Consider the following 27,661-nt stretch of genomic DNA (forward strand, 5'->3'; position numbering starts at 1 on the left):
TGTAAAAATTGTCCCTAGAGGGTGTAGGATAGTGTTAATGTACGGGGATCGCTGGGCGGCACGGACTTGGTGGGCCGAAAAGGCCTGTTTCCGGCTGTATATGATGATATGATATGATGATGCCCCCTACGGCATAAATGAAAGCTGACCTTTCCTGAATATAGGATCTGCAGACAAGATAATATAGGGAATAATGGAGACACAATGTAGCTTAACAGAACAATAACTGGTGTAACAGAGAATCAACGAAAGCGGACATGCATATACTTAGCTGCCAAAGACCAATCACGATGCTGGAGGAGCAGTTGGCACACCCAAGCATAAGAAACACACAGCAAATAGATGCAAAGATATTTAGTCAAAGAGCACGGAAATAGCCCCTCTGGCCCAACTTGCCTATGCTGACCAAGATGCCCTCATATCCTACATGCACGCCTACATTTGGCCCATATCGTTCAAAACCTTTCCTATCCATGTACCTGCCAAATGTCTTTTTAATGTTGTTATTGCATCTACCTCAGCTGCCTTCTCTGGCAGCTTGTTCCATTATCCATCACCCTGTGTGAAAGTGTTGCTTCTCAGATTCCAATTCAAAATTTCCCCTCTCACCTTAAACCTATATCCTGTGGTTCTGGATTGCCTTACTCTGGTTAAATGAATTTGTGCATTCGTATATTCCATTTGTGATTTTATACAGCTCTATAAGATCACCATACAGCCTCCTGCGCTCAAGGAAATTAAGTCCTCGGCTGCACAACCTCACAATAGCCCAGTCCCTCGAGTCCTGGTATTATCCTCATAAATCGTCTGTGCACTCCTTCCAGCTTAACAACATTTGTGAGCAAAACTGAACACAATACGTTAAATGTGGCCTAACCAACATCTTGTACAACTATAACATAACACCCCAACTTCTATACTCAATACTCTTGAGTGATGAAGGCCAATGTACGGATTTGTAAGGATGGACATTGTGAGCAGGAAGTTTTGAGTAAAGAAATAATGATTGACAAGGTCTCTGCAGACCTTCAGCTGAATATATTTTACAAGCTTGCCAAAAAATAATTTTGTGACAAGTTTAAATAAATAATCAGAAAGAGGTTGGCTCTGAAAACAACCCATTTCTTCCTTTCAATTACAAAAATTCAAATTCTATTTGCAGACTTTGTGTAAATATTTAGAGATTGATACCAGAAGGCATATTTTATCTTCAGTTATATTTTCTGGCTTCCAGAGATTTGTCATGTGAGTGGAATTAGACCCCTAAATAGTCAGAGATTTGTTTCTCTCGCCTGCTGTTAGTGAAGTTTAATTCTGCGTCTGTTACATATTTCTATAATCATGCAAATGAGCACCGTTGAAGTAAATCAGTCAGTCACATCATGGAATAAAAGGTCATTTCTGACTCATATCCTATTAATGTACAATTTGATAGAACTTTAAACATGAGAGTTAATGATAAATTCAATATTAGGTTTAAGGGCGAGTCATCAGCCAGGCTTTACAAGTTAAGCAAGGCTGACTTTGAAAAAAAGAAGGCAAGAATCAATAACATTATACTCAGCCCAACTGCTAATTTAAAATACAGAATTATAGAGGGAATTCAAAATGGTGTTTAAATCAATGCAGATCGCTGCCACAATTTATAAAGCGAACGCATTACTTAGCTAAACAAGCACAGTTAATCAAAGAACTGAAAATGTAGAAACGAGCTTATACCAAAGGTAAAAATTGTTGGAAATCCAAGAAATCGGGAGGAATGTAATGCAAGCAAGTGAATTTGAACAAACCAACTGGCATTGCAAAATAGAAATACTAGAAAACTCTTGCAAGAGATATGAAGGAGAAATAAAATGTGAACGATTGTTTAAAAAACAATGGCTAAGAATATCGTGTAGGAAGGAACTGCGGATGCTGGTTTAAACTGAAGATACACTCAAAATGCTGGAGGATCTCAGCGGGACAGGCAGCATCTCTGGAGAGAAGGAATTGGTGACGCTTCGGTGCGAGACCCTTCTTCAAGCTCCGTTTTGGGTCGAGACTGCCTCTGGAGAGAGTCCAGAAGAGGTTTACAAGAATGATCCCAGGAATGAGCAGGTTAACCTGTGATGAGCGTTTGATGGCATTGGGCCTGCACTCGCTGGAATTTAGAAGAATGAGGGGGGGCCTCATTGAAACATACAGAATAGTGAACGGCTTAGATAGTGGATGTGGGGAGGATGTTTCCACTTGTGGGAGAGTCTAGGACTAGAGGTCATAGCCACAAAATTAAAGGACATTCTTTTAGGAAGGAGATGAAGAGAAATTTATTTAATCAGAGGGTGGCAAATCTGTGGAATTCAGTCACAGAAGGCTGTGGAGGCCAAGTCAGTGGATTTTTTTAAGGCAGAGATAGATTCCTGATTAGTACAGGTGTCAGAGGTTATGGGGAGAAGGTAGGAGATTTGGGTTAGGAGGGAGACATAGATCAGCCATGATTGAATGGCGGAGTAGACTTGATGGGCCTCATGGCCTAATTCTGCTCTTATCACTTTTGACCTTATGAGACCCTTCTTCAGACCGAAGGGTCTCGACCCGAAACGTCACCCATTCTTTCTCTCCAGAGATGCTGCCTGTCCTGCTGAGTTCCTCCAGCATTTGGTGTTTATCTTTGGCTAAGAATATCAAATGTTTCAAAGCATATAAAGTGTTTGGAATTAAGGAAAAGCCAGATTTATTATATACTTATTTATCATCACTACAGAAAAAGATGAAGTACAAGAACTATGAGGAAAGCATACAAATTTACAGGATTATTATAATATGGAAAATGTCAGAAGAGAAAATTGCAAAACTAGAAATAAATATTCAGGGACCTGTTGGTTTCCTCCTATGGATATTAAGAAGAGAAGAAATTCCAACAATCAAGTGCTATTTTATTAAGAAAGAAAATAGAGATGGCCTAATGTCTGTGTAATTGTTAATAGAATGTAATATTGACATTGAAGAAGCAACCAAACAAATGTGAATTACTCAGAAGTTACCATAATCGCATTTAACAAAACTAGTTGAAAATTTTAGGTGCTAATGTAGATATGAAAATATTTAGATGAACTCCAGAATACATCTCAGTACTGTTCAACGCAGGATATTATTTTAAAAAGTTAAATCAAATGGAGTATGAAGTAGCCTCTTAATATTAGTATAAAATTGATTAAAATGAGGAGAGAATTGGAATTGGAATATACATATTAACACAATGTAATTAATTGCTTTATCCAAGTATTTGTATTGGGGCTTGTCCTTTCCACCACAATTATAATAAAGAGTATAAAGTAAAATACTAATTCAGACTAATTAATATCACCATGTGGTACAAACAATAGCAACAAAAGAGCAAAAATCTGTAAATGAGCAGTGGTAGATTATGTAGTGAACAAGCAGTAAAAGGTTTTATCCTCCCCATCACCAGATTCTAATATTTTCTACATGAAATGAAGCTCAAAAGTCTGAGAAGCAGATATTTTTCAACATCCATATGCAAAATAAATGAGGCAAATAGGACATTAATCTTTTATCTCGAGAGTGCAGAAACATACATGCGTAGAATTAACTTCCTTTTGATCCATCTTCAACATTTGGGATTGCATTTAAAAAAGGATATTGGCTTTGGAAAGAATGTAGATTTGTCAGAATGAAACCAGGTCTGAAAGGTTTACATTTTGAGACAAGGTGGCATAGATTGTATTTCATCCAGTGGAGATTCTGGGTATTCTAAGTGAGATGTAGAATATGGGTTGCTGCTGGGTAGTATGAAAAAAATATTTACTCTCTATTAGAAAAAGTTCTTGCATTTCACCATTTTATGTTATAGAACTATGGTGAGTAAACAAAGGTAATACAGCTTAGCAAAAAGAGTAAAATGACAAATTTGATGGACAACATGCCTATCATAAATTACTGATTTGCACACAAGCTATATGAAAAAATGTTTTTCCTCTATTGTATTTGTTCCGATATCTTATCTAAGGTTAACTGTTTAATTCCATTGACCAAGTAAATAATTACAGAACTTTGCACACAAATGCGATTTAATCTATCATGCTTGTGTTTGCTCCATGAGACATTCAATTAGTCTCTCACCCAGTTTATCCCCCACTGCTCATAAATTTGTTATTTTTCATTTTTTACTGAACCATTGTACATTGCACCTTGTTAAGTCAGGTTTATACACCTTTTCAGCCTGGACTTCTGCCTGCATTTCTCTCAATGCCGCCAGCTGTTCCTGAAGAGCTCGTATTTCTTCCTTCTTCCGCTTCTCTGCCTCTTCTGCCACAGCTTTTTTATGTGCCTAGTGCAAACATGACTGAATAAATTATTTATTAAAAAACATTTTTATCTGCATGCGAGATTGTTTCTCACATTGCTTACAGTGATTTTTTGTATTTTCCCCCCTTTCTTACATCATTTTTGTTCCTTTTTCCAGAGATTAGAAGTGAATCTAGTCCTCCATCTGTAATATTTTCAACTTATTTTAATGAATATTGATATTTCCTTTAGAAATCCCATCGTTCATTTCTCTAGTTTATTAAATAACATTTTTAGTTTAGAGATACAATGTGAAAACCGTGCCGTCCAGCGACACCCTTACATTAGTACTATCCTGTTACGAAGTGTTACATATTACAAAGGACAACGGGGACCCGGCATGGAGGAGCTGGCATGCTTTGTAACTTTGTCAGCGCCGTAGGTGGCCGCTATTTGTATACATTGGGTATGCAAGCAAAGAATTTCACTGTGCCTTGTCACATGTGACAATAAAAGTATTCCATTCCTACACACTAGGGACAATTTTTAATTTTTACTGAAGCCAAATTAATCTCTAAACCTGTACATCTTTGGAGTGTTGGAGGAAACCAGAGCACCCAGGGAAAGCCTACACAGTTACGGGGAGAATGTTCAAACTCCATACAGATAGCACCCGTAGCCAGGATCGAACCCAGATCGCTGGCGCTGTAGGGCAGCAGCTCTACCACTGCGCCACCACGCTGCCCTCAATGTATTTAGGATGGCTTGTGGAATTCATATTTCTGTTTTATGAGGAATTAAGCCCTTTTAAAAAGTGGATTAAAGAGATTAACAGAAATAACCCACCAAAGTCCATTTCCTTGACATTTTCTGTAAAATGAAAAATATGAAGAGATAATATGACGAGATAAAGATCAGAAATCAAAGGACGCACACTTTCACCACTTACTCGTTGTTCAGCTTCCGTTGGCCTCCCGTCAATTTTTGCAAACCCATCAAAAAGTGATTTGTATAGCACATTCTTGCGAATATTTGCATCAGGTGGAAGATAGTGCAAAATCGCACTCCCATGACGTCGATACATGTTAAAGATAATCCGCACAGCAGTATCTCGGACTTCTGAAGCAGAGTGTTCCAAAGCTTCTGCTGCAAACTTACAGAAAAGATTGAGAGATTATTAATTATCTAAATTTTTATTCCATCAAGTCTGAATTTATCGATAACCATTCAACTAACAGTCCCACAGTTGGAGTTAGAAAATAAAAAAGATCATTCAGTCAACCAAGATACTGAATCCACCCAAATGTGAAGCTTCCAATTATCTCCAACAGTCACAGAACACTTCTTCCCCTTGCCTCAACTCCCAAATACCTTCTTTAAACGGATAATTGGAACAAGCACAAAAAAAGGAGCACAACGATAACCACCCTTGTGGCAGCATCTCCACATTAAGGAAATTCTACTTTCAAATTCAGGAACTTGGATACAGTTTAGCAGCACTAAATCTCAAGAACCCCCAAATATACATCAGTACTTAAGACTGTATTGCTCGTCTCTTCAGTTATGCACTCATTGAAGACATTTGGCTGTTGCTGGAGCGCAAGTGTATTCATAGTTTATTCCCCATTTTCGATCTATCTCCCATTGTTTCCCTGGTGATTAATTACCGAGCCATTTCAGAGATGTTTGAGTCAATCATAATGGATGCATGTGGAGTCAGAGGCCAGACTGAATGGGCAAACCAGATTTGCTTTCCTCTCAAGACAGGAGTTTCAACAATTCTGTTTACAATAGTCCAGTAGTAACATTACCACTATTACTGTTAATAGCATTTGTTAAATTCCAGATTTAATTAATTAAATCCAAATCCCCAATTCGTGGGTGGTAGAATTACAATTGAATCAATAATTTAACTCTCTGGATACCAGTCTTGTAACTTAACTCAGAGTCACTGTATTAAAGAATCTCAAACCTCAGTGATCGGCCTCATTAATACTAGTTCAGATTAATCAAACAGGATTTACCCGCAGCAACACTGACATGCCAAATGTTACAATTACACTCTGCTGCAGGTGTTTACTTTGATTCTATACTTGTGTAATCACTGGTGTAATTACCCAGATTCCCTAAAAATCACCTTCTTAACCACTTGGATAGAATTTTATGAGGTGTTCAATAGACCAAAAGATAAATCCCTCACTAAATGGGCCGGAGTTATCTGAAAATCCTCATTGACAACCATATGTACTAATCTGTATACGCCATCATCCGGGACAGATCATGGGTGCACGTGCTTCCCGACTGAACCTTGCTTCAGTCAGAGGTTTGGGATTGGAACAGCGTAGCTGTAGCCAATGACGGTTACAAGAAAATACACGTAGCTGTCACTTTCAGTCTCACCATCAAGAAAACATGGATTTGTTTACAGAGTGGAAAGACCTGTACAAAACTGCATTGCTCATCTGTAACTCCTCAATTACCCACTCAGGGTCATTAGCCCTTCAAATGCCAAAAAACATACCAAGAGTTACAGAAGTAACAAAATAGGATAGCATTTTGCATTTATTCAGGCAATTCTGGTTCTAGGTTTAATAATTTAGGCTGTCATAGAACAAAATCACATTCATGAAGAAGTGACTAACATGTTTTCAGTATGCTACAAACCTTTTCTCGATAAAACACGTAGTAAAATTACAATCTGTAAGGATTCAGCATACCCACGTGGTAGAAATGCATCCCCTGCACTCTGCCAAACCCTTCTTGGATTCAGAGGCCCAGCCTCAACATCATACTTCTTCCAGATGTAGAGAGCAAGTTGACAACTACAAGTAAATCTAAACCAGAACATTTTGAAGATTCAGAACTGGTAGAATATTAGATCACCTTACACAGTTTGACAATTGGAATGACCCAGTGTCACGTGGAACAAGTTAAAATGCTGCAAACACATTCACACACTAAAATTCAACTTCAGAAGAAAGCTAAAAATATTACTGGCCTTCTTCCTGACATACAAACCCACCATTCGCTTGAATGAGAACAGAGATGCTCATGCCAGAAGGCTCTTGGCTAGGCTTCCCCAACTGAGATGCTCAAAAACTCGAAATAATGCTGTCCTAATTCCACAAGAGGTTTTACAAAGCAGTGAACATGTAGTAAGCAGCTGTAGAGCAGAACTTTTCAAAGATACAACTTTGATTTGTTGCTGAAATCATGGTTTATGAACATCACTAGATTGATGACATTTAAAAAAGGTATTGTATACTTCATAGTAAATTTAAATTCAGGCAGCAGCTTTCCTCCCAAATTGATTAATCTGGTACAATTCCTTGACTCCAAAATGTCCTGAGCAATGGCCTGAGCTTTTCCCTTAGTCTACAAGACACCTTATAAGATGCCCCAGGATTTGACAGCAAGGCTGAAACCTCCCATAATACAATCCAGAAGTTAATGTAACATTTAAAAAAAAACAGAAAGACAGGTGGGATTACAGGTCAATAATCTTTGAGATGAAATAGTTTGAAACACAAACTGTGACTCACTTTACTGATATGACATTGTCAGATGAGCTCTTTCTGTATTTTCAATATCTTTTGATTTTTTTAAAGAAGTCTCAGCATTTATTTTTTGATAATAAATATATTTCCTGACTCATATTGCATCTTTGAATATCGCAGAACAACTCTTATTGTAATCTGCTGTTAAACAGAGTTGCAGTAGCTTCAAGCACAAGAAACAAGCAATCTATACAGGCACTGGTTCGCCTTCTGTCATTTGAGGTGAATAGTATCAGAGCTATCTGTTCAAGTACAGTACATTCAGGAACTATATCGAATATATTCTAAACAATTATCAAAAGATGAAATAGAGAAAATGACCATTCTTGGCAAGGTAGAAGGAAGAGGGAAGACAGCAAATAAGGTGGATGGACAAGATCAAAGATACTATTGGGTTGATCTTACAGGAGATTTGGTACATTATTGGTGATAAGTCGTCTTGGAGAGAACTAGTCCACTGGGTCACTAGGAATTGAAACCAAAAGATGAACTATATATAGGTATACACAGTCTTCATATTGATCCCCACATGAAACAATAAAATAATTGAATAAAGCTTGGAGCAAAAGCAATTTCCAGATTTCTGTTGATCTCAGATCAAGGTACAAAAAATAAGAGTGCACAAAATACTAAAGGTAAAACATTTTGAACTCCGCTGGCGTGCTCTTGATGTCTGTCTAATGGCAACAACGATCCAAACATTAAGGATAAGACTTCCAGAAGCAGCAGTATAGAATGGACACGGATTGGTTTCTGTGTCAGCAGCAAATGAGCTGTTCTCTGATCTGAAGCACTAGTGTTAATTGGCTTGTGATACTTTCATAAAATTTGTAATCGGTTAAATTACGATCAACAGATCTGGAACACCGCCTTTCAATCTTATTTCTAAGATTGGGCTGATGGGACTTACAAACTATTTTTTGTTACGTCTGAAAGACTGCATGTATGTTTCATGACAGGACCTCATTGTTGGTCCTTAGATTAAAAATATCCTTTGATTAATACCTATATGAAAATCAAGAGAAAAGGCCAAAATGGACCCTACTTGAAAATGGACTATACAAAAATTATTGGAAACCAACTCTATTTATTCATATTTGCAGAAGAGTGACGAGAAGAGAGTGCACCAACTTCAACGGTGAACTGTTGCGATATTACGCTGAAAGTTACTTCCCGAATAGTAGTTTGCAAATTACTGCCTATTTACATGCAAAATAATTTATACATGAATAATATGTTAACAATTGAGTCGTGAGTATGTTCAGACAACAATTGGAATTTTTTTAAACCTTTTATCAAGTCCAAATCTCCACAGGTTAATATTCATAAAAAACATTTCTTGGCCCTTGCTGGGATTGGTAGGAAAGTCGGAAAGGGAGAAAAAAGCCTACTTTTAATTAGAAGTTACTCCCTGGATTTAATATAATTATTTACATGAGAATGTTAACCGACTCCCCAGGATTTGCCTGAAGCCACAGGATTTCACTTACCTTCATGACATTGTCTATGGTGAAGCCACTATTATCTGCGCCCAACTCCTTCAGTAAACGTTCCACCAATTCAATTTGATTCATTACCAAGCGGACTGGAACCTGTGGTTTCAGGGGCTGCATTAGCTGCGGTGGGATTATATGAAGTGGCCGTACTTCTTTCAGCAGTGCCATTTCCTGTGAGAGAGAACAGGTTTTTCAATACGGTTGCCTGACAACTTACCTGGTTTAAATTGTGATGCTTCAAATTTGTCTTATTATGGACTCTTACAAAATAAACGGGCATTAACAAACTAACATTTTCAAATAACTAAAATACATTATCAAAGTCACATGGATTTCTGACAAATTTTAGAACTGTTCAGGTTCATCAGTTTTTTTTACCTTCGAATATGAACACAGTTTCTGTAGTTATCACTCACTGATTCAGATCAAATTTTCACATCATGGTACAAACTTACATTTTTAATCAAATAAGGCAAGGCATTCTCAGTTGCGCAATTTATATATTAAAACTCTTGTTTGTTTGTTTGTTTGTTCCTGAACTACAGCCAAAACGGTACACGATACCGCGACATATTTAGGCCCACCTGACTCACCGTCGTCCCTTTAGTGCTAATGGAAGAAGTTTCATTGAAATCGGTTATATTTTTAAAGTTATTCACATTTTAAAGTTTAAATCTATCTCCTCGGGAGGGATAAGGGGGCTTGAGGGGGATGGGAGATGGGGGAGGAGAGAGGGAGGGGGAGGAGAGAGGGAGGGGGAGGAGAGAGGGAGGGGGAGGAGAGAGGGAGGGGGAGGAGAGAGGGAGGGGGAGGAGAGAGGGAGGGGGAGGAGAGAGGGAGGGGGAGGAGAGAGGGAGGGGGAGGAGAGAGGGAGGGGGAGGAGAGAGGGAGGGGGAGGAGAGAGGGAGGGGGAGGAGAGAGGGAGGGGGAGGAGAAGGAGGGAGTTTAAATCTATCTCCTCAGGAGAGGGGGGAGGGAGGGGACGGGGAGGGGAGGGAGGGGACGGGGAGGAGAGAGGGGAGGAGAAGGAGGAAGGGTAGAGGAGGGAGGGTAGAGGAGGGAGGGTAGAGGAGGGAGGGTAGAGGAGGGAGGGTAGAGGAGGGAGGGTAGAGGAGGGAGGGTAGAGGAGGGAGGGTAGAGGAGGGAGGGTAGAGGAGGGAGGGTAGAGGAGGGAGGGTAGAGGAGGGAGGGTAGAGGAGGGAGGGTAGAGGAGGGAGGGTAGAGGAGTGGAGGGAGTGGGGGAGGAGAGGGTGCTGCACCAATGCTGGAGAGGTTTGGGTCCAATTGGTATAGTACTAAATAACTAGTAGTTCCCAGACCCAATCTTAACCAGTCTTGAATCTAAATAATTCCAAACAGGGTGACAGCTACAACAATTCTCTTTGGCATTAGTGGAGAGGAATATTACCTATTTGTCATGTGGTCAAACACAAATAAACTTGCAAGTCATATAGCATTAAAAAAAAAGGCCCAATAGACCACAAAGTGCACACCTACCATCAAACAATCAAGCACCCAGTTATACTGCCCCATTTTCTTCTCCCCTGCATTCTCACCCCCCCCCCCCAACTACCACTGTGATTCTACCACTCACAATTTACAATGGCCAATTTACCTACAATATTTGTTCTTTCAGATGTGGGAGGAAACTAGAGCCCCTAGTAGAAATCCACGGAGTCACAAGGCAAATGTGCACCACAAGAGACAAAAATGCTGGAGTAACTCAGCGGGTCTGGCAGCATCTCTGGAGAGAAGGAATGGGTGATATTTTGGGTCGAGACCTTCTACCACAGGTCAGTTTTGAATGCATGTCACTGGAGATACTCACTGCATCTCTGTGCCGTTCAACTTTTGGATAGGTTTGAGGTTTCTTATACTCTTGTTGTAGAAGGGCAAATTAAGAGTAGTGCTGCAGTCCTCTAGTTCAATGTTTTCCAGTACCTAAGAACTCACGTTAGTAAAATAAACACAAAGTGGAGCAATTCAGTGGGTCAGGCAGCATTTCTGAAGAACATGGATACTTGATGTTTCGAGTCAGAACCCTTCTTCAGGTTGATTGCAGTAGGCGGGAAAAAGATGGAAGAGAGGTAGGGTGGGGCAAAGCCTGGCAAGTGAGAGGTTGATATAGGGGAGGGGAGTTTCACCAATACTTCCCCCCCCCCCTCCCTGTGCCCCACTTGGAGACACATATTTCTCCCTTTCCCCTGGCCCTTCCACCTAGATTCTTTCCTCCAGCTTCACGTTTCACACCTCTTCTCTCCTCTCTACCTCACACTTTTTGTCTTTTCATCTCTGGCCTTTGTCCAACCATTTGCCAATTCAAAACACCCCTTACCTACATTGACGCATCACTTAGAAGGCTTTGTTCCACCCCAACCTCTTCTTCCAGTTTTCTCCACCCTACAACAATCAGTCTAAAAGGTCCTAACCTGAAATGTTACCTATTGATGTTCTCCAAAGATGCTGCCTAACCCAGCACTTTGGGTCTTTTTTTGCAAACCAGCATCTACAGTCTACATATCATATAAGTGGGTGAATGGCTCCTCGGGAAAAAAAAAAAGCAATTGCCAATTTATGAAATTGAGAACCTCAATTTTTCTTGAAAAGTTTGACTAAATTGAGACAACTCTAAGCAGTACACAATTTCAAATATAATAAAGAATCAAGAAAGAAACCAAAGTCTTATTCACTGTGCTCAAATAGAATATGATCACCAACTCTTAAAAGAATAAATATTCAGCTATTTGAGCAAGGTACATAAAAGCCTCTTCTTATAAAGCTCCACAGTTTCTATTCTGACATGTTATATAATGGGTCCATACAACTTTGTTTTAAGGACAACAATTTGGAGGAAATAAATTTAGAGGACATAGCTTGAGAAAATACCACTGCATTCAGAAGTGGCATTAATTTTCATTAAAAATGGGCTGGCAAAATATGGAACATACAAAATACAACCAAATATACCAAACCGAAGAGCATACATTTTCAAATGAAAATAGAGAATGGATTTACCATTGGGAAATAAATATCTGGTTGGTTCAGATTGGTTTATTAGTATTGTCATGTGTACTATGATGGTGAAAAGCTGTGCCATCCAGGCAAATCATACCTTGCACAAGTACATTAAGGTATGCAAGAGAGAGAGAGAGAAGGAAACAGAATGCAGAAATGTTACAGCTAAGGAGAAAATGCAGATTAAAAGAGCCACAACTGGGCAGATTGGGAGATCAAGGATTCATCCTTATCATAAGGGGTCTGTTCCAGAGTCTGATAACAGTGGAAAAGGAGCTGCTCCTGAATCTGCTGTATTGTCTACAAGACAGGAGAGGGGAGGAGAAAGAATGACTGGGTGAGAGTAATCCAGATAGTAATTCAAAATTGTATGGCATGGCAATGCAGATAGTAATTCAAAATTGTCATTGGCTGCACACGCTTTTTCTTTCATAATCATATTGGGTAAGCAAAGAAAGATAGAAAATGCAAAATAAAAAACATCTGTCTCAAAGGTATTTCACTCACTAATGTGATCAGTGTGGTTGTACAAATATAACCCTCAAACTGCATCAGCAGCCAGTAAAATCAAAGCAGACTGCTGGTTTTATTGCAAAGTTTGATTTGATGACAAACATTAAATCAATTCCCAATGGCTTCAATATAGATCTCCCAGGTACAAATTGTAACAATAAACAAATGACTTGTTCACTTGTAAGTTCATCTTGAAATACACAACTTAAAATGACAATGCAATCATTTTACCCCTGGTTAGCAACCGGGAGATCCAGCAAGCCTAGGCGGACCGCAGCAAGTGTTCGGCAAAATGATCGTCTTGACTACAGTAGACGAGCGTTGACAAGAGTTGGCTGGGAACATAAAAATGGAACCTCTTCTATTTTTACCTCACACCTTTTATCATGCTATCTCTGGTGTTTGTCCAACCATCTGCCCATCAAAAACCATGCTCACGTGTATTCATCTTCCATTTTTTTGGTCTCTTTTTTTCTCTAATCCAGCATCTGCAGTTCCTTATTTTAACATTATCATTCTTCAAACTTTGTCTTGCCCCTCCTCTCTTCCAGCTTTCTCCCACCAGCACCAGAATCAGTATGAAGGGTCCCAACCTGTAATGTCACCTATCCATGTTGTCCGGAGGAGCCGCCAGACCCACTGAGTCTATTTTGACTGTTTTTGTAATCCAGCATCTCCAGTTTTTGTGTATAATCCGTTTAATCAGTTCCTTAATAAATATATGCATCATACTTGCTTTGAAACAAGCAACAAAAAAAATTTGAAAGCAAATTTAAATCCTGGTTATGTCAAACATTAATCCTCTGAATAATCCCATAACATGGCAGTGCACTATTTATCTAAAAGCACCTTTCTGGGGCATTTAATACACAAGCATAGCAAGGACTCAATTGCTTACTTGTATGAAATTCATTGCTGCCACTCGAAGATGTGTTGTTGCATCGCCAGTCTTACTGAGAAGGATGGGTAACGTTTTCTCAACGCAATGAGCAATTTCAACTTTGCCCAGCTTGTGGTTGGGAGCAAACTGTGTTATCAGCATTTTTAGTAACTTCAGAGATGCTTGGAAAACCTAAGAAATGGTAACAATAAGAGTAACAATGATTTACATGGTTTATGCAAACAAAAATATCTCACCTTTCATTATTCAAAATAGTATTGAAATATATCATGAATTAAATTACATATAGGCTTTTTTTAATCTTAAGAAGTACAGGTAGTTGTACTATAATATGATAGATATGTCCCAAAGAAACATCATATGTTAGAAATACATTAGAAAAATAATTGTGTCGATGCGAAACAGGGGGTTAGTGTGTCACATATTCATAGTACCAGTTATTCCTCCCGTATAATTTTCAAAAATTAAGGGATTTTTTAAATAGCTGTTTGTTTTTGCCACACCAAGCTAAATATACTAAATGCTATATGTTACAATGTTTCATAAAGTAGCATTGCACAAGTGTCAATACAAGCAATTCTTTTTCCAATTTCCATAGCACACTGTGTTCTTAAAAGACAATTAGATAGATGGAAACAGTTTATTTTCCCTAGACAGTTTGGTTTTTCCCGACAATACTGCAAGTCAATTTCCAAATGTTACTTTTAAGTGATTCTCTAGTTCCCGCTAGAAAATGCATTATAAGCAATTTGTCCTGCGTGATAGGAAAAATGTTCTCTAATTCATCGACTGCATTCAACCCAATCTGTTTTATGAAAAAACAAGCTTTGTAGCAGGTCCGCTTACATTCATATTGTTCTATCATACATTTAATATTCACATTCAAAGCCCAAATATTGCATCGCTCAGTACATTTGGGGGACTTTGCACAAGATTCAGCTGCGGAATCAAAAGTAAAGGCCAATGAAGGAACTAGCCCAGCTAGGGTGGCACGGTGGCGCAGTGGTAGAGTTGCTGCCCTACAGTGCTTAAAAGCGCCGGAGACCCAGGACCCGGGTTCGATCCAACTACGTGCTTGTCTGTACGTAGTTTGTATGTTCTCCCCGTGAACTCTCAGAGATCTTCGGTTTCCTCCCACACTCCAAAGACATTCAGGTATGTAGGTTAATTGGATTGGTATAATTGTAAATTGTTACTGGTGTGTATAGTGTTAATGTGCGGGGATCGCTGGTCGGCGTAGACTCGGTGGGCCTAAGGGCTTGGTTCCGTGCAGTACCTCTAAACTAAACCAAAACTAAGAGAACCCATGATTTAGTGGGGGGGGGGGGGGGGGGGGGGAGATCATGACGACAAGCAGAGTTTATAAAGAATAGAATTGAGACGAGAGAATCTACCCGCCATTCAACGTGACCACAGCTGATCTGTCTGTGTCTCAACCCCCCCCCCCTCCCTTCTGTGTTAGATTCACTCAGTCCCCAAAATTTCCTGATTTTTCAAAAATGTATCTGCCTCCCTGTCAAATACCTTCTATGATCTAGTATCCACAACCCTCTGGAATAGAGAATTCCAGCTTTGGCAAGAAGAAATTCCTGCCTCCTGATCTCATAACCGTTTCTTTGTTCAGTATATTCCCATTTGCTGAAAAATCTCAACATCTACCACATCTAACCCATTTGGATCTTATAGCTTTAAAAAAGACCATCCCCAATTCTTCTAAAGGCTAGAGGGCTACATTTTTTTTCAGCCTTTCAGGATAGGACAATTTGTGGATCTTTTCTGGAGCGACTTCGGTGCTGGCATACCCTTCCTTAAATAAGGGGACCAAAACTGTATACAGTACTCTAGGTACAGCTCACCAATGCAACAATGATTTTCTATTTTTACATTCTAACCTCCCTAGTAATAAAGGCCTTCCTAACTACTTAATATCACTGCATGCCAACTCGTGTGTTTCAAGCACAGAACCACCTCTACCATATGCAGTCTTTTCCGCAGTGCAAGATTTGACATTTTGTTTCGTTCAACTCAATTTGCAAAGCTTTTGCCCAGTTATTCAACCGATCAATGAACATTAAGCCTATTTGGTTTTATGGCCATATGGCCTGACCCACACAAAAAGTGGCAAAATGCTCAACATTTATAGCCATTGACATGTTATGTAATGGTAAACGATTCTAAAACTGAATGAAGAGCAGCAGCGGATCAGAGTGCATTATTTTTTTCTCATCTGGTTATGATTTGAATCATTACCCAGTTGAAGCCATATCAACAGATTCCCATGGTACAGCCAATTGCTTCCATGTTTACGATTTAAGATAAAATTAACATTAGAAAAAAAGTGATACTACACACTAAAGCAAATGCAGGTCTGATTCCTTATTGCATAGTTTAAAACATTGGTACAAGTAAAAAGCTTAAGATTGGCACCTCTTACAAAGTTCCCAAGCCATTCCTGCACTGCTGGGCCAGAAGTATCAGGAGTGGATTGTTTGCGTTCCAGGTCAGATCAGCAGGAGGTAGGTTATAAAACCTCAAGATTGATGAGAAATGATAGTAATATAATGGAACATAAAAATCAATTAACAGTTCACCACAGGACAGTCTGCCCTTCGATGGTGCTGCAAACAACATAGCAATGCCTGCCCTTGCTACCAACATTTGGTGATGAGGCAATTTCTATTGTGTTCCATTGAAACGCATGAAAGATGAAAGCAAAAAATAAATTCAACTCTATCTTGGCAGCAGCGGTAGTGTGGTTGTATTAATGCCAAGACATAATGGATTATAAAAACATCCTTTCAACTTGAGTTCAACATTTTTAGGTAAACCTTTTGAAATTAGAAAGGTGCATTGGTAGCTAGAATTATATATATGTTGGTAAAGAATTTGTTAACATCTCAAACTACAATAACAAGTGCAAAAGAAGTGGTCAATTGCAAAATTTCTGATGTTATATAAAATTTAAGGATTCAAATCATTCTAAGTTTTTTTTACAGGAGCGGGGTTTTTTTTTTAAACGGTCGGGGCCAGCCTCCAACATATACCTTCAAGTTGGTCAGAGGAGCGGCAGCTGAAGGAGGCGGGGATTGGCTGAGCAATTAAATTAGCAAAACTGGTAAGTTAGCTAATTAATCAATTAGTCAATTTAACAGCTCATCTAAGCAAGGCTTGCTCTCGGGGAGCGGCCTGGTCGAGAAAAGTGTGTCTTTGGCGTGAGAGTCTTCGGGGAGGAGGCCATGCCAAAAGTTAGAGGGTGAGACGCGATAAGGAAATGACAGGTAAGCTAATTTAGTGCGATGTTTGCAGGATGTGGGAGGTCAGGGACACTGTTGGTGCCTCTGGATGCTACAAATGTGGTAAGTGCGTCCAGGTTCAGCTCCTGAAGGACAGTGTTGGGGAACTGGAGAGCCAATTGGATGACCTCAGGATCATCCGAGAAAATGAGACGTTCCTGGACAAGACCTTCAGCGAGATTGTTACACCGAAGGTACCGGAAGAGAGAAGGTAGGTGACGGTGAGAAAGGGAAGGAAGCTTGGAGTATAAGAGACACCGGGGGTTGTACCTCTTAATAACAGGTTCACCCGCCTGGAAGCTGTCGGGACAGAAGACACTGCCAGTCTAAGCGGCGAACAAGTCTGCGAGGCAAAACGTGGTGCTGAGCCAAAGCCGAAGTGACCGGCGTCAGGCAGAGCCGTGGTAGTAGGGAACTCCATCGTGAGAGGTACGGACAGGGGTTTCTGCGGCAACAGGCAGGATTCAAGGATGGTGTGTTGCCTCCCTGGTGCCAGGATCCAGGATGTCAAGGACTGAGTGCAGAGCATCCTCAAGGGTGAAGGTGAGCAGCCAAAAGTAGTCCATGTCGGCATAAACGGCTTCGGGATGAAGAGGAAAGACACTGTGCAGAGTGACTAGAGTGCGAGGAAGAAGGCTGAAAAGCAGGACCTCCAGGGTGGTTATCTCCGGTTAGCTTCCAGTTCCTTGTGCTGGTGAGGGGAGGAACAGGGAGATAGGGGATCTGAATGTGTGGTTGAGGAGCTGGTGTATGGGGCAGAGATTTGATTCTCAGACCACTGGGATCTGTTTTGGGATAAGGGTGAATTGTGCAAAAGGGACGGGTTGCACCTCAACACGCGGGGACCAGCATTCTGGCCGGCAGGTTTGCAACTGCTACACGGGTGGTTTGAAACTAAATAGTGGGGGGGGGGGGGTGTTTCAAATAGGATAGACAAGGATGGAGTTAAAGGAAAAGAGAGTGTAGGAAAAGGTAAGACCCCAAAATTAATATGACAGAAAGCTCACGAAGGAATAGGAGAGAATGGCCAAGTGTAATAAGAATCGATGTGAAAGGTGAGATGAGCAAAGGATTAGCTTGATGCTTAGTTAGAGATTGGTAGATATGACATTGCGGGGATTACAGAGACATGGCTGCAGAAGGATTGGGACTAGGAACTGAATATTCAGGGTTATACATCCTAAAGAAAGGACAGGCAGGTGAGCAGAGGAGGTGGGGTAGCTCTGTTGGTGAGGGATGAAATTCAGTCTCTTTTAAGGAGTAACATAGGGACTGATGTCGAGTCACTGTGGATCGAGTTGAGGAATTGTAAAGGTAAGAAGAAGCTAATGGAGTTATCTACAGACCCCCAAACAGTAGCCCAGATATAGGGTGTAAGTTGCAGCAGATGTTAATACTGGCATGTAACAAAGGTAATGCCACTGTGGTTATGGGGGATTTCAATATGCAGGTAGACTGGGAAAATCAGGTTGGTTCTGGACCCCAAGGAAGGGAGTTTGTAGAGTGCCTACGAGATGGATTCTTAGAGCAGCGTGTACTGGAGCCTACCAGAGAAAAGGCAATTCTGGATTTAGTGTTGTCCAATGAACCAGATTTAATAAAGGGAACTCGAGGTAAAGGAACCACTTGGAGGTAGTGACCGTAATATGATTTAATCTGCAATTTGAGAGGAATAAGATTAAACCAGGAATGTCAGTGTTGCAGTTGAACAAAGGGAACTATGAAGGCATGAGAGAGGAGCTGGCCAAGGTCGAATGGAAAAGAATCCTAGCAGGAATGGCGGTGGAACAACAATAGCAGGAATTTCTGGGCATAATCCAGAGGATGCAGGATCATTTCATTCCAAAGAAGAAAGATTTTAAGGGGAGTAAGAGGCAACCGTGGGCTGACAAGAAAAGTTAGAGATGGAATAAAACTAAAAGAAAAAATGTATAACATAGCAAAGAGTAGCGGGAAGCCAGAGGATTGGGCAACTTTCAAAGGACAACATAAGGTAGCAAAAAGGGCAATACGGGGTGAAAAGATGAGGTACAAAGCGAAGTTGGTCAAGAATATAAAGGACAATAAAAGCTTCTTTAGATATGTTAAGAGAAAAAGATTAGTAAAGACAAATGTGGGTCCCTTGAAGGCAGAAACGGGTGAAATTATTATCGGTAACAAGGAAATGGCAGAAGAGTTGAACAGGTACTTCGGATCTGTCTTCACTAAGGAAGACACAAACAATCTCCCAGATGTACCAGAGGACAGCGAATCTAGGGAGACTGTAACTGAAAGAAATTTGCATTAGGCGAGAAATAGTATTGGGTGGACTGATGGGACTGAAGGCTGATAAATCCCCAGGGCCCGATGGTCTGCATCCCAGGGTACTCAAGGAGGTGGCTCTAGAAATGCTGGGCGCATTGGTGATCATTTTCTAATGTTCAATAGATTCAGGATCAGTTCCTGTGGATTGGAGGGTAGCTAATATTATCCCACTTTAAGAAATGAGCGAGAGAGAAAACAGGGAACAATAGACCAATTACCCTGACATCGGTTGTGGGGAAGATGCTGGAGTCAATTATTAAAGAGGTAACAACGACACATTTGGATAGCAGTAAAAGGATTGGTCCAAGTCAGCATGGATTTATGAAGTGGAAATCCTGCTTGACTTTTCTGGAGTTTTTTGAGGATGTGACAAGTAAAATGGATGAAGGAGAGCCAGTGGATATAGTGTATCTAGACTTTCAGAAAGCCTTTGATAAGGTCCAACACGGGAGGTTGGTGAGCAAAATTAGAGCACATGGTATTGGGGGTTGGATATTGACATGGATAGAGAATTGGTTGGCATCAGGAAGCAAAGCGTAGGAATAAACGGGTCCTTTTCAGAAAGGCAGGCAGTGGAGTGCCGGAAGGCTCGGTGCTGGGGCCGCAACTATTTACAATATATATTAATGATTTGGATGATGGAATTAGAAGTAACACTAGCAAGTTTGCAGATGACATAAAGCTGAGTGGCAGTGTGAACTGCGAAGAGGATGTTAGGAGGTTGCAGGGTGACTTGGACAGGTTGAGTGAGTAGGCAGATGCAGTATAATGTAGATAAATGTGAGGTTATCCACTTTGGCGGCAAGAACAAGGAGGCAGATTATTGTCTCTGGTGTCAGTTTAGGTAAAGGGGAAGTGCAACGAGACCTTGGTGTCCTTGTACACCAGTCACTGAAAGTAAGTGGCATGTTGGCCTTCATAATGAAAGTATGTGAGTAGAGGAGCAGAGAGGTCCTTCTGCAGTTGTATAAGGTCCTGGTGAGACCACATCTGGAGTATTGTGCCGTTTTGTTCGAATTTGAGAAAGGACATCTTTGCTATTGAGGCAGTGCAGGGTAGGTTGTCGATGTTAATCCCTGGGATGGAGGGACTGTCATATGAGGAAAGATTGGAAAGACTGGGCTTGTATTCACTGGAGTTTAGAAGGATGAGAGATCTTATAGAGACATATAAAATTATAAAAGGACTGGACAAGCTAGATGCAGGAAAAATGTCCCCAATGTTGGGAGAGTTCGGAACCAGAGGCCACAGTCTAAGAATAATGGGAAGACCATTTTAAACTGAGGCGAGAAGAATTTATTTCACCCAGAGTTGTGGAATTCTCTGCCACAGGAGGCAGTGGAGGCCAATTCACTGGATGAATTTAAAAGAGAGTTAGATAGAGCTCTCGAGGCTAGTGGAATCAAGGGATATGGGGAGAAGGCAGGCACAGGTTACTGATTGTGGATGATCAGCCATGGTCACAATGAATGGCGGTGCTGGCTCGAAGGGCCAAATGGTCTCCTCATGCACATATTTCCTATGTTTCTATTCTATCTAAGAAATAAAGGAACAACTACAATGCTGAATCATGAAAAAGATAATATGGCAATCACTCATTTAAAAAGTTTACCCCTTTCATCATTATTTCACAAGCAGTCCCATAAATTTAAAACAATTCATACGTCTAAAACTTTACAATCATGGTGACATCAGCAAATTTACAAGTAGTGCTTTAGTTCCCTGACTGAAAGCAAATACGGCTTATTTTCAGTAGGCAGGATTGGTAAAAGTAGGTCAGTGTCCACATACTGCAACAGAATGACCAAAATCCTTCTCTTTTCTTAGCATCAGCCTTTTCAAAATTGGACTACTTCTGATGTAAAAGTAACATTGTGCACAAGAATCCAGAAAATCACAAGTCCTATGAACAGCACAACCATGGATTTCATGTTTATTAATCTTTCGACAAGGAGAGAAAAATGCAACCAGTCTTTCAGACAGTTTGCAGAGTCAACAGTTGGTGACTCTTCCTTAAAAAAATGGACACAAAGTACTGGAATAACTCATAGGCTAGGCAACATATCTGGAGAATATGGACAGTTGTAGTTTCGGGCTGGGAACCTTCTTCAGACTGATTTTGGTGTGGGGGGGGGGGGGAGGAGAAGAAACCTGGAAGAGAGGTGGGGCAGGACAAAGCCTGGAATGTGTCAGGTAGATAGAGGCGAGGAGGGGGTTTGGATAAGCAGATGGTTGAACAAAGACCAGTCCAGTCTAAAGGCGTGAGATAAGGATGAAAGAGTTGCAAATTGAGGCCAGGGAAAGGAATCTAGGTGACAGGGGAGAAGAAAGAAATGCGTGCAAGTCCACATGGGGCACAGGGGAGGGGGAGAAGATAGGGGATAGAGATTTTAGTGAGTTGCCTATAATTGCAGAATCCAATGTTCTACCATTGGGTTATAAGGCACAAATGGTACTGTTCCTCCAAGTTTGCGTGTGGCCTCATTCTGGCAATGGAGGAGGCCCGGGATAGAAAGGTCAGCATGGGAATGGGAAGAGGAGGGGAATGGGAAAAGGAGTTAAAATGGTTAACGACGATGTACCTGTCCAAATGTTTCCTTTAAACATTTCACCAGAGATGTTCTCCGGAGGTGCTGCCTGACTCGCTGAGTTATTACAGCACTGTCATTTTTTTGTGTAAACCAGCATCTGCAATTCCTTGCAACTCATGAATAAATCTTGATTTGGCATCATGTAGCTAGTACTTTGCTGCACTCTAGTGGCAATTGTAAAATTCTAAGTTCAATTAACTACGGTGAAGAGTATTCCACCTTAAATAATTCATTAATCACTACCCAAAAATTTAAGACAGAACAAATTTCTCTTACACCATTTCTGTGATTAAAGTAGTTCAAATAAATTTCCCTTCGCATACAACTTGGTTTGCATTACAGAAGGTTGCTATATGTAGTGTTTTCTATGAATGCAACCCCCACAACCTCGTCCCCTCCACAGTATCGTAGGAGGTGCCTGCAGTCACTTAAAAAAAAAATTCTCACATTATTTTTGCAGGCCACTCTCATGGGGTTAGCAGCTACTTAGCTTTTAAATCATAAATATCCATCCTCAGGGGAATGAAGAGAACAGTAAAACTCAAAATCCAGCATCCAATTGTTCGGCATCTGGCTTGGTCATTAATGTAGACGGCAATCGATGGTCCAGAAAGCAAGCTGGGTGTACATGTCCAGAGCCAGGAGTCCGAAGAACTGAGGCAATGATCCAGACTACATCACTGCCAGAGCCAGGGTCCATTTTGCCTGTACACTTCCTGTGAACTCACTAGATTCACTGGAAAATATATTATACTACTGTTTTAACATACAAATCTTAGACTGCCAAGCAGAGATTTCAATTCCTCTAGTTAGGAATTTAAAGAACTCAACGTTCCCAACAACCCTCCAGGCTATTCTGAGTTTCACATGCACCTCTTCCAACCTCGTCAACTGCAATTGGTACTCCTGATGTGGTCTCCTTTATATCGGAGAAACCAAGCGCAGACTAGATGACTGTTTTGCCGAACATCTGCACTGTCTGCCAAGGCCTGTTGGGTATCCTGACTACTAATCATTTTAACTCCCCTTCCAATATCAACCTTTCTGTTGTTGGCCACCTCCATTGATAGAGCGAGGCCACATACAAACTGCAAGTACAGCATCTCATATGCAGCTTAATTAGCTTGCAACCCAATGGTATCAAGCATGAATTCTTCAAGTTTAAGTAATATCCCCACTTCGCTGTGCACACATCTCCCCCACTATCCCAGTCACCCTGCTTTTTCCCCCTCCTTTGCAGGCTCATCTTCACGAGTAGTCATCTCAGGATACGGGGTAGGCCATTAGAACAGAGATGATTTTTTTTTAAACTCAGTATATTTTAAAGCTTTTCAATGCTATGCAACAGAAGGTCGTTGATGTTAATTCAAGACTATCAAATAGTTAGGACACCAAAGCATTCAAATTTGTTGGAGTTTAGATAGGATCATTCATTACCCTACTGAATGGCAGAGCTGACTAAGTGACTATTTTTGCCATGTTGTTTCGACATTCCACTCCTTATCTTACTCCTGTTGGAAATCAATGTATAAATGCTAGAGTGTAAATGTTTGGGATCAGCTATCATCCTACTCAAATAATTTGCTTTTGTGATTGTAAAAAAAAAAAACTTGCTTGCAAATGTACTGGAAAACAATTGGTGAAGCCATTACATAAGAGGCAGTCATTTCAGGAAGAAGTTGCCCAGCTCTGCCCAGGACAGGATGGCCCTGCAGAGAGTAGTGCGTTCGGCAGAACGCACCATGGGAACTACACTCGTCCCCCTGCAGGACCTATACATCAGGAGGTGCAGATCCAGAGCAAGTAAGATTATGAGGGACCCCTGCCACCCCAGCTACGGACTGTTCCAGATGCTACGGTCAGGCAAGTGCCTCCGCTGTCACGCTGTGAAACGGAGAGGATGAGACGGAGTTTCTTCCCACAGGCCATCAGGACTGTCAACTTTTATAACTCCAGAGACTAAACTTTAGTCTACACTATAGTAACTTATTAACTTTATTTATATGCTGTAACTGTAATTCTTTTTTGTGCACAATCCGACTGACTTGACTTGCATTGCTTATCATGTCAAGAAAAACTTGGGAGTCACAAAAAAATCAATTTTAACTGGAGAAAGTACAGGTTCATTGTTCAGTACTTACCGATGATACTTTGTCTTTAATTGCTTTACAAACAAGGAAGATTGCAGCTCGTAACATATTCTTTAGCTCGTCCTTGGAAACATCATCCGGAACAGTGGAAAGCTTTTTATAAACAGCCAGCAAAGCATCTTCCCTGTACGACCAAGTTTTTGAATAGGCACCAGCCACCTAGGACCATTAAAAAAAATGATTAGAAATCAAAGGTATTTAAATGAGTTCAACGGAAATCTTGATCAGATTGAAAATTCTGCTACTGCTTCATTCTCCAATAACTCTTCCCAACTTCTACAGATGCACCCTAGAAAGCATCCTCTCGGTTTGCATTACAGCTTACTTTGGCCCAAGATGCCAAGAAATTGCAAAGAGTTGTGGATGTTGCCCAGTCATTCACACAAACCAGCATCCCCCTCCTGCATTGACTTCATCTACACTTCACTCTGCCTCAAGAAAGCAGTCATTTACACCCTGGTCATTCCCTCTGCCTTCAGGCAGATGATGCAAAAGCTTGAAAGCCAGATTCCGAAACAGTTTCTTCCCTACTCTTACCAGACTACTCAACAGTCTCCCATAAGCTAGGGTTCCCATCTCCCAACCTACCTTAACACGGACCGTGAACAGTTTTTATCCGCAATATCTCTTTGACGGTGCAGTGCTGTAAAACTATATGCTGCATTCTGGTATTTTTAATTGGGTACCATGCAAACAAAGCATTTCATTTAATGGCAGTACACATGATAATAATAAAGCAATATCAACACCACTTCTGTGCCAACTGTAGAAATGTTATCTATAAACAGTCTCCATAACAATGGAACCAGTAGCATTGTGTACAATATTTGAAAACTTCAGATCCCGAGGTTACGACACAGTAAAAACTGATAATCCAGCGTCTGATTTTTTTGGCAATCCAGATGCTCCAGCATCTGTCTCAACCATTCATATAGAATGTAAGCTGGAGCTCCAAAATACAAGTGTGAAGTGTCCCCAAAGACAGGGGTCCAGAGAGTCACCAGAGCTAGGATAGATAGCACGGTATCACAGAGCACAGTAGCGCAGCGGTAGAGTTGCTGCTTTACAGTGAATGCAGCGCCGGAGACTCAGGTTCGATCCTGACTACGGGTGCTGCACTGTAAGGAGTTTGTACTTTCTCCCCGTGACCTGCGTGGGTTTTCTCCGAGATCTTCGGTTTCCTCCCACACTCCAAAGACGTACAGGTATGTAGGTTAATTGGCTGGGTAAAATGTTTTTTTTGTTGTTGTTTTTTTAAAAAAAATTTAAACAATTAAATTTTTTTTAAAAAAAGTTGTCCCTAGTGGGTGTAGGATAGTGTTAATGTACGGGGATCGCTGGGCGGCACGGACTTGGTGGGCCGAAAAGGCCCGTTTCCGGCTGTATATATATAATATGATATCGTCTATGGTCTGAAGAAGAGTCTCGACCCGAAACGTCACCTATTCCTTCTCTCCAGAGATGTTGCCTGTCCCGTGGAGTTACTCCAGCATTTTGCGTCTACCATATGGTCAATGGGGGTGAGTTTGAGGTTGGAGTTAGGGTAGGTTGCAGAACGCCAGGGGATAGATTTGGGGTTGGAGCCAAGGTCCCGAGCTCTTGTAAGTTCCCCCTCCCTTTAAAATCACTGGGTTCACAAGAGCATATGACATGTAATGTGAAATAAAAGTATGTTGTGTGTTAATTGGAATAACATCAAATACCCAGAAAGTCTGCTAATCTGGCAAAATCACAGACCAACACCAAATTGAAGAGTTTTACACACAATATGCTGAATGTTTATCAGTGATCTACACTTGCACTCTTTATATAATTATCATAATTTCTAGAGGAGCCAACCATTCCAAATTCTTGCCTTACTCAGGCAAAAACATAGTAATCAGTCTATTTGCCACGCAAATGATGCCAATATTGGGTTAAAGGAATGTCCTTTGGAAAATGACAAGAGTAAGAATCTGCACGCATGATGCCCAGCCATGTAAATACAATCAGTAGAACCTCAAGCTATTCAATTTGAGACATATAAACTATACAGAGAGTACATGAACCAGATAGTACCAATGGAGTAGTCATTGGCAGTTTTGCATTTGTTACCAGAGCATCTCAGAGGGAAGAATATTTGGAAATGCTTAGTCATCATCAGTGAACCTTGGACATTAATATTAAAATCCACCTCAATCCCATATCTTTTAACAACCACTAAGTAACTACAAAAGCAAAATGGAAAAATCTGAAAGCGGAATCAAAAATAATGCTTCTAAATTGTATATAGTTTCCTGCTTGTGATCAGTGATTGCCTGAGACTATCAGTGGCCTTATTTTCCCATTCTACCGTGTCAAGTTTCAAATACTCTCATTCACAACGTCCACCTACTTCCACTTTTTGTGCTATTCCTTGTCTCTTTGTCTTATTATCTCAAGTAGTGTCCACTCAACTGTTCCAATTAATCTTCAAAGCAGTATCCAAAATCTGTTTCCATTTTATTTCCCTTATGCAACTCCAGCTCACCTGATCCCCAATTCCTTGGTTCTTACCCTGCCGGCTTCTGCTACACCAAGGATTTTTATTTCTAACTCTTTCTATCTCTGATAAGGAATCAATCACCTATAATGCAATTCTGTTTCTCTCTTCAGAGAGCTGCCTGACCCAAGTCTGGAAATTCTAGTTTTTATTGAAACAAAACCATGACTGGCAACAAAACAGTGAAGAAAGCAAGTATAATATGATTCTGAAGGAACATATTTTCTCAAAAAATTTGTGTATTTTCCTCCAAGTAGCCAATAGTGCATACATATATTACGTAGAATCGCTCACCAGTGCCTCTCCAAATAAATCAATGGCAAAACCAGCTTCTCTGAAAGCTTTCTCAGTTAATGGCTCTGGTTCTCCAGTGATACCACTTCCTGATGTAGGTGAAGTATCTGTGTTTACAGCAGGCATCTCATTACTGTCTTGTTGGGAAACACTGTATAAATCTGAAGGCTTGCTTTTAGCTGGGAGCGGTCTCTCATCATAAGGAAGCGAGCCAGTATCCACCTGGGGAAGGACAGGAAATAAAAAACAGGAATGGTCAGTTTCCTACAGATTCCCCAATTATATAAGCATCTATTCAACTGTTTTGATAGGAAAATATTTTATACAATATTGGCCATCAAGAGGTCATTCAGATAGATAAGTGCAAGCATAGCTCTAGTTTCTAATCCCTTCACTTTCCCCAGTTGTTTATGATCACTTTGTTTAGGGTTTAGAAACTAAATGGAAAAAAATAGCGCGGCTTAAAGTTAAATATGCTATTTTAGCGGCAAAGAATATATTTTAAGTTAAAATTTCCAGGCTAATGCACGCTACAAAGTCAGTCAAGTAAAATTCCCTTTGAAATGTTAAAGTATTTCACAGCGGCAGGATAAATCAGAGGCTATCAATGTACTTGCTGTATTAAAAACTTCAACGGTGTTAACTCACAAATGTGTCACATTTCTCTTATAGAAAAATGAGACTGCAATTCCAGCAATCTTGTGTCCACAACTGTAACCAATGTAAATATTTTCATTCC

The 27,661-nt window shown here is 40.5% G+C and overlaps 1 protein-coding gene across 10 annotated transcripts in view; it reads right to left on the reverse strand.

The window, feature by feature from the left end:
• The window catches only part of LOC144607991 (centrosomal protein of 104 kDa-like), an 85,076-nt gene that overhangs the window by 29,010 nt on the left and 28,405 nt on the right, over positions 1 to 27,661 (reverse strand). For 7 of the 10 annotated variants that reach the window (XM_078425187.1, XM_078425189.1, XM_078425186.1 and 4 more), the window contains 6 exons: positions 26,923 to 27,144; positions 24,099 to 24,266; positions 13,767 to 13,940; positions 9,335 to 9,511; positions 5,237 to 5,440; positions 4,214 to 4,330 (listed from right to left, as the gene is read on the reverse strand). In XM_078425187.1, the coding sequence (XP_078281313.1) occupies positions 4,214 to 4,330; positions 5,237 to 5,440; positions 9,335 to 9,511; positions 13,767 to 13,940; positions 24,099 to 24,266; positions 26,923 to 27,144 (1,062 nt within the window). Of the gene's footprint in view, positions 1 to 4,190; positions 4,331 to 5,236; positions 5,441 to 9,334; positions 9,512 to 13,766; positions 13,941 to 24,098; positions 24,267 to 26,922; positions 27,145 to 27,661 lie in introns of all 10 variants that reach the window. The other 3 variants (XR_013549158.1, XM_078425191.1, XM_078425192.1) reach the window with 1 other exon arrangement.

Source organism: Rhinoraja longicauda, chromosome 30, assembly GCF_053455715.1.
Source record: "Rhinoraja longicauda isolate Sanriku21f chromosome 30, sRhiLon1.1, whole genome shotgun sequence".
Classification (NCBI taxonomy): Eukaryota; Metazoa; Chordata; class Chondrichthyes; order Rajiformes; family Arhynchobatidae; genus Rhinoraja; species Rhinoraja longicauda.